This window comes from Engystomops pustulosus, chromosome 1 (assembly GCF_040894005.1).
Source record: "Engystomops pustulosus chromosome 1, aEngPut4.maternal, whole genome shotgun sequence".
In the NCBI taxonomy this organism is placed as follows: Eukaryota; Metazoa; Chordata; class Amphibia; order Anura; family Leptodactylidae; genus Engystomops; species Engystomops pustulosus.
This window is the reverse complement of record NC_092411.1, coordinates 214009557-214016905: the sequence shown is the minus strand read 5'-3', so window position 1 is coordinate 214016905 and position 7349 is coordinate 214009557. Positions and strand designations below refer to the sequence as shown.

Here is a 7349-nt window from a genome sequence, read left to right as displayed (position 1 = left end):
TAGGAAATTCTGATATAATGACATCATTAATGGTTAGTGCTCATATTCTTCTCTAGCCAAAAATTGGGCAATGTGATACTAAAGCTGGAAAATATTTCCTTTTTTTGTTTGACTAAAGATGATTATATGCAATGTAATAGATTCATAAACCACTTGGAAAGCAGAGAATTTTGACAGTAATGTTTATTTCAATAATACATTTATTTGGATACTGCTAAATAGTACATAATCAAAGTGTGAAATACTAAACAAAACATATATACATGTGTCTGTGCAACCTATACGTGTGTAGTGGCAACCTGGAAACAAGTTACCCAAGGCCACCAATTTTCTCAACCAGATGAACCAGATGAATCAAACACAAAAATAATTTTCTCTTCAGGCAGCTTTAATGTTCTGACATATAGCAAAATAATTCATATCCTAATGTAATCGTTATGCAGTATGGGTACTAACTGAACCTTAGAATATCCCTAGCTGCCATGGTCTAAGGCAGCGGTGGCGAACCTATGGCATGGGTGCCAGAGGTGGCACTCAGAGCCCTTTCTGTGGGCACTCAGGCCATTGTCCAAGGACAGAGTTCACCAAACACTGTATCTTCCTGCAGTCCAAGGCAACTTAAGACATGCTGTTTTCAGCGCTATTTTAAAGTGACACTTTATTGAATCTTTGGAACTGCGGGGATAGTAAGAAGTTATTGACAAAATTGCATTAACTTTGGAGGTCATCCTACTAGACCCACAATTCTTCCTGCACAGAGAGACCCTGGAAAAAAACTACAATGATAGTTTGAATTTGCCTTCCTTCTTTCAACTGTATTGGTGGCCTCAGGGGGCCAATGCAAATGAAAGATGTGGAAGAACAAGTAGCAATAAGTTACTGTATAAAATTCCATGCTGGCACTTCACAGTAAATAAGTGGATTTTGGTTGTAGTTTGGGCACTCGGTCTATAAAAGGTTCGCCATGACTGGTTTAAGGCTTATTTCCCAGCACCCTAAAGCACAGTACCCAAAAGTCCCTGCCAATTGAAATTGAAGAGATATTCCAGTTTCATTGTTTTGAAGAAAAATCACTGTGTCATATAAAGTTATGCAGTGTTCTATTTCTAATACTAGGTATATTAATGCTCCATGGCTCCTCAATTTCAGCTTCATATGTGTTTTTCTTGTAAGACTCGTAAATGCTGTTTGGCTAGTAAAAGTCTTATTATATACAAATAATATTCTTAGATCAAGATACTGTATATGAAGAAGGGCTGATAAAGAGAAGATTAGAAAAGAAAAAGAGGAGCTACAGAAGATAATACAGAAACTAAGGCTCCCTAATAACAAGGTATTAGGCCTTACTTACCAACTTACTATATACAGTAATTAAATAATTTAATCTCTTAGTATTATTTGAAATTCAGACAGATAAGAATGTGACTGGAAGCACTACTCACCCCTTCCCTATCCATAGAAAGCTGAGCGGCCGCTGCCGCAAAACGGCAAAGTAATGAGCTTAGTGCCACACCCAGGGCTGCTTCGCTGGGACTGTTGGTTTACAGCTGCCTTTCAGAGTCAGCTTCCTTGGCTGAGCTTGAAGCTGAGCTGTTCCTCTAGAAAGTTGGGTGGTGTCATCAGAACCTGTCAGGTAGTATCAGCTGTGACCTGAGTGATGGACAGCTGAACTATATAGCTGGGGCAGTCACCTAGGAATTCCTTATATATCTGTCCAGGTCTGATTGCAGGTTACTGGTTATGTTAGTCCTTTTACATAGTCTGTATCTATTGCTAGGCTTACTGTGTATCCCAACTCTGGTAAGTTTATTCGACCTCTCTATTTCTATTTGATGCTGTGCCTGACATCACTTGTCTGTCTATTATCTGCTGTTTGTCCCTCTGTGTCTTTTTATCTCTTCTGTTGTGACCCTGCTTTCTACAATACAGCTTGTATTTGGCTATTGTCTTGACACATTTCTATATCTTTGTGTGAATAGTGGTTTATCTCTGATTCCCTGTTACCTGTCGGCCCTACTATCAAGCAGCTGCCAGACAATGTAAGTTTTCCCTCTTGCCAGGTACTCTCAGATTCTGTTAGCAGGTTCCTGACAGTGGGTTCTGCTGTTGGCAAGGCTCTAGTTCGCAATCACTTACCCAGTCTGACAGCTTGTGCCAAGTCTGGTTGTGGTTGTGCTTCTCCTGTTTGCTGGTCAGGTTATGACAGCTTTTTGACACACAAGTTCTGTTTTCTGACAGTCTGTAAATCTGCAACAACAAGCACAAAGTAAAAACCTTATTTTACCCCAAAAAATCAGGTTCTTAGGACATAATACATTCGCCCCTATGACTCTTTAGGGCAGTGGTGGCAAACCTTTTAGAGCCTCTGTGCCCAAACTTCAACCAAAAGCCACTTATTTATTGTAAAGTGCCAGCGCAGCAATTTAAGCAGTATTATTTCTCCTTGTTCATTGACAACTTTCAATCCTTCAGCCTCCCAAAGACACCAATGCAGTTGAAAGGAGGAAGGCAAATTCCCCTATCATTGTAGGAAGATTCTGCAGGCAGATTCTTTGAGTATTGTCTGGTGAACTTCATTCTGGGGTGATGGCCTGGGTGCCCACAGAAAGGACTCGGAGTGCCGCCTCTGGCACCAGTGCCATAGGTTCGCCACCACTGCTTTAGGGTAATGTATTATAATAATAATAAAAAATATTTCTATAGTGTCATAATTTTCCACAGTTCCAGATCCCCATACCAGGCTTAAAGGGTTAAAACCCGATGACCACTTAGACAACAACCTCTAATGCAGTGGTGGCGAACCTATTGCACGGGTGCCATAGGAGGCACTCAGAGCCCTTTCTGTGGGCACCCGGGCCATCACCCCAGCACACCGGACAGTTCCAAGGAACTTAAAAGATGCTGCTTTCAGTCATATTTTGTTACTTACTTCACTACTTGGGACTGTAGGAAAGGGAGAATGAATAGACAGGGCTGAATTATCTTTGGAGGACCTCCTGCTGGCCCCACAATTTTCTTTGTATAGAGAGACACAGGAAAGAAGCTAAAATGATGCAAATTTTCCATCTTTCTACTGTGTTGCTGTCCTCTGGAGGCCAATATGACTGTATGACTGTTGAAGAACAGGGAGCAGTAAGTTACTGCTTTAATATTTGGTTGGCACCTTGCGATAAATAAGGGGGGTTTTGAGTTGCTTTTTGGGCACTTGGCTGCTAAAAGTTTTGATAACTTTTAAACATTATGATAAAGGCAAAATAGAGGCAAAGATAGCTACTTTTTCCTGTGTGGCTGTCTGCAAACACTGTCCGCTTATTATGTCTTTGTCTCCCTCTGTTAATTAATTGTTCCAATATGTGATTTGTGGATAGCATCTTGTGGTATATATAAAATGTTTATGATGGGTACAGACGGCCAAACTACATCTCATGGGAAAACAGAATACAACTCAATGAACTACAACAGTGGTTGTGTTGAGCCAAGAAGGATTGATCTAAATTACTTCTGTACGACAAACAAAAAGTCCTTTAGTGTGTTTATATTTTAAGCTTGCTGCTGAGTTTTTGTTTGAAGTATTCATGAAGTCCATATTGTTGTAATAAGGTTTTATTATGCTGTGTAGCCAGATTACCAGTGGTATGTTCCAGGCCAGCTTCCTCCAGATGTGTAGCAGAAAGACACTGGTAAGAAAGCAGCTGTGTTCTACAGACACTCAACTTCATGTTGTTTGATAAAGTATCTTAGGAGTTACTGTATGATGAATCTTTTTAGAAGTCTTAACTACAGAGGCTGGGTCTTCAAATAACTGAGAAGTTTACACTTTGTATTTTGATGAGGACTTCATGACTATAAATACTTAGATTCTCTTATGTTAATGTACACCTGTCATCAGGTCTATGTTACTCATTCTGTTACCAGCTCACAAGGATTCCACCCCAGCCTTTATTTAGTCAATTCATACATTAATCATTCTAAAATCCTCTTTCCTTTATTATGTAAATTAGCCTGGGCACGTGGAGAAAGAAAGTGATGTCACCCGTTACCCCTTACCTTTCCTCCTAGCACTTCTTCTTTATCTGCTGTCTATGAGAGACACAGACATCAGCTACACATGAACCTGACATGCTCTCTCCTCCCGTACACATGGCTGCATCCTGGAGTAGTTGTATCTCTCATATACACACACAGGCTGCAGGGGATGTAGCCACCAGCACCAGGAAGCACATAGAGGCAGCAGCACCAGGAGTGTCACATCATTATGCAGGCTGGCAGTCATGTGTATAGGACTATCTAGTTCATACACAGGCTTCAGGGAGTGTGGCCATCAGAACCAGGAAGCACATAGAGGAGCCAGCACCAGGAGTGTCACATACAGGCTGTCAGTCACATGTATAGGGGTATCTCATACACACAGGCTGTAGGAGGCATGGCCGCCAGTACCAGGAGGCAGCAGCACCAGGAGTGGCATATCATAATACAGGCTGTCAGTTATGTGTATAGGTGGATCCTATACACACACAGGCTGCAGGGGGTGTAGCCACCAGCACCAGGAAGCACATAGAGGCAGCAGCACCAGGAGTGTCACTTCATTATACAGGCTAGCAGTCATGTGTATAGGAGAATCTCATTCATACACAGGCTTCAGGGAGCGTGGCTGCCAGAACCAGGAAGCGCATAGAGGAGCCAGCACCAGGAGTGTCACATACAGGCTGTCAGTCACTTGTATAGGAGTATCTCATACACTCAGGCTGTAGGAGGCGTGGCCGCCAGTACCAGGAAGCACATAGAGGAAGCAGTACCAGGAGTGTCTTATCATAATATAGGCTGGCAGTCATGTGTATAGGTGGATCTTATACACACACAGGCTGCATGGGGCAAGGCCTCCAAAAGCAGGAAGCATATAACGGAGTCAGCACCAGGAGTGTCAAACATCATTAAACAGACTGTCAGTCATGTATGTAGGAGTATCTCATACACACAGGCTGCAGGAGGTGTGACCATCAGAACCAGGAAGCACATAGAGGAGCCAGCACCAGGAGTGTCACATCATTATACAGGCTGTCAGTCATATGTATAGGAGTATCTCATACACACACAGGCTGCAGGAGGTGTGGCCATCAGAACCAGGAAGCACGTAGAGGAGCCAGTACCAGGAGTGTCACATCATTATACAGGCTGTCAGTCAAGCACTGGAGGTGTGGCTGTGCCTCCCACTCATGAATAAGCTGGACTGGTGAATATGATAATGCTTCACTGGACCTCTCTCAGGTAATTTGCATACAGATTTAGTACCTGATTGTTTAAGGTTACAGGCATGTAGAGGGACAATGAAGGCATAGGCAAGGGTTACTAATGGCAGTCTATGAAAATATATTTGGTTTTGGGGGTTAATTTGCCTGATATGTTCTCTTTAAGGAATCTTGGGATTTGTTCATACTAGCCTCCTCAGGATGTCCTTTCATATTGAAGACTCTATCCAAATGCTGCAAAGGAACTTGTTATTTTAATAGCAACATTATTGATAAATGGAACATTGGTCATTTACCAGGAGCATTCAGGAGGATATGCAGTCTCCCAGTCCTATAAGTCAGACCTCCAGCTTGTCACCTCCAATTGAAATTTTCCAACAGAGTTTTCCGGGTGCCAAGTGCTATATATAATACAGGGGTCCGTCTTTAACAAGGGGTCGTCTGTAAGTCAGGTGTCTTTAAGTAGGGGTCCGTCTGTACCACAAAAATCACCCCCTCCTTCTCTGTACAGGAGAGTCAATAGATTAACCCTTTATGTCACTGTTCTTGCTAAAAAGTAACATAATATTGCCAATAAGTAAGACAGTGTGACGTGACTGCATTCTGACCGATCCAAACAACATTTAGAAAGTTCTGTCAGTTTGACATTTCTCAGTGAAGAAGAGTGTAACAATCTGCTCAGGTAATGCAAATGGCAAGTAACCACATTCCAACATTATCCAGCACAGATGGATTAAAGATAATCTGTGTGTAAAGTATAATGGTCCTCTATAGTTACATTTTATCTAGCAGATGGAATAAAACTCTAACACTGGAGTAGCGCTTGACAAAACCTAGTGCATAAACAAAACCTGATACTTGAGCCCTCTATTAGACCTGTTTATGTGAAGAATTCAGGCACATGGTCATTCTCTAGGGGGTGTAATGTAAAGCAGCATCTTCTTGTTTAGTTAACAGGATTGCATTTCTTTTACGTAAGTGGCTACAATGCAATGGCTTTACTCTTTAGTTCTGTATTCCGCTTATAAATTGTGGAAAATTGCATCTATACACAACAATTACATGCAGGTAATGGGGCTCATTTACTAAGGGCCCGAACCGATCCTTTCCGTCAGGTTTCCCGATCGGATTTGGAAAAACCGCAGTATTTTTTAAAAAAAATGTGTCGCATGACATGCATTTACATGCACCAGGAAGAGGATGGTGAACTCCAGCGGACCTCGGCGCAGCAGCGACACCTAGTGGATATCGGGCACACGACCTTAGTGAATCCCGGCAAGCTCCGAATCAACGTCGGACAACGCACCGCGGGATCGCAAATGGACCGGGTAAGTAATATGTATTATAATATTAGTAATTGATAACAATTTGAATAGTTTCCCCAACTCCAGGCAAAGTAATTAAAGATAATCAACCACTTACCACTGTGGTTTTGAACCGTACATACTGATGCAGTGCTGCAAATGAAGCAACTGTAAAGCCGAATTACAGGAATGTTTGGATAACAGAGAAAAAGAGTCTTAGGCCTCTTGCACACTAGCGTTGCGTTTCACGTGCGTGTGCAATGCGTGAAAAACTGACGTTTTTGCTGCGTTTTTGTTTCATTTTTGTTCGCGTTTTTTTGCGTTTTCGGTGCGTTTTTCACGCGCGTTTTTTTAAGTCAATGGGACTTTTTCAAAGGGACCAAGGTTCGGGAATAAAATGTTTTATTTAATTGAAAAATAATGTCTTCTGATAAGTTGCAAACATCTGCGATCTATTCTTCACTGTTCCGCGCGCGTATATTATCTCCCGACAAGTTAGCAGATGTGAAGAACAGTGAAGAATAGAATAAAAACAGTGAACACAGTGAACACAGTGAACACAGGATCATTTAAGATAAAAACAGAGTGCAGAACACAGTGCAGAATAGATTACAGATGTTCGGCACATCTGCTTACTTATCGGGAGATACGCGCGGAGCGGTGCGAACAAAATAGCATGTGAAGAACAATATATATGTGTGTAAAGAACACATTGCAGATGTTTCCATACATCTGCAATGTCTTCTTCACACATATATATTGTTCTTCACATGCTATTTTGTTCGCAGCGCTCCGCGCG

At 41.9% G+C, this 7349-nt stretch overlaps 1 protein-coding gene across 2 annotated transcripts in view; it reads left to right on the top strand.

Annotated features, from left to right (window-relative positions):
* The first annotated feature begins 1744 nt into the window (after positions 1-1744).
* The window catches only part of NDNF (neuron derived neurotrophic factor), a 57378-nt gene continuing 51773 nt past the window's right edge, over positions 1745-7349 (top strand). Inside the window, exon 1 of one of the 2 annotated variants that reach the window (XM_072119341.1) lies at positions 1745-1800. Coding sequence is in view for 1 of the 2 variants with exons in the window: in XM_072119339.1 (XP_071975440.1) it covers positions 2038-2039 (2 nt within the window). In the remaining variant the exon portion in view is untranslated. Of the gene's footprint in view, positions 1801-1994; positions 2040-7349 lie in introns of those variants that run through there. The other variant, XM_072119339.1, reaches the window with a different exon arrangement.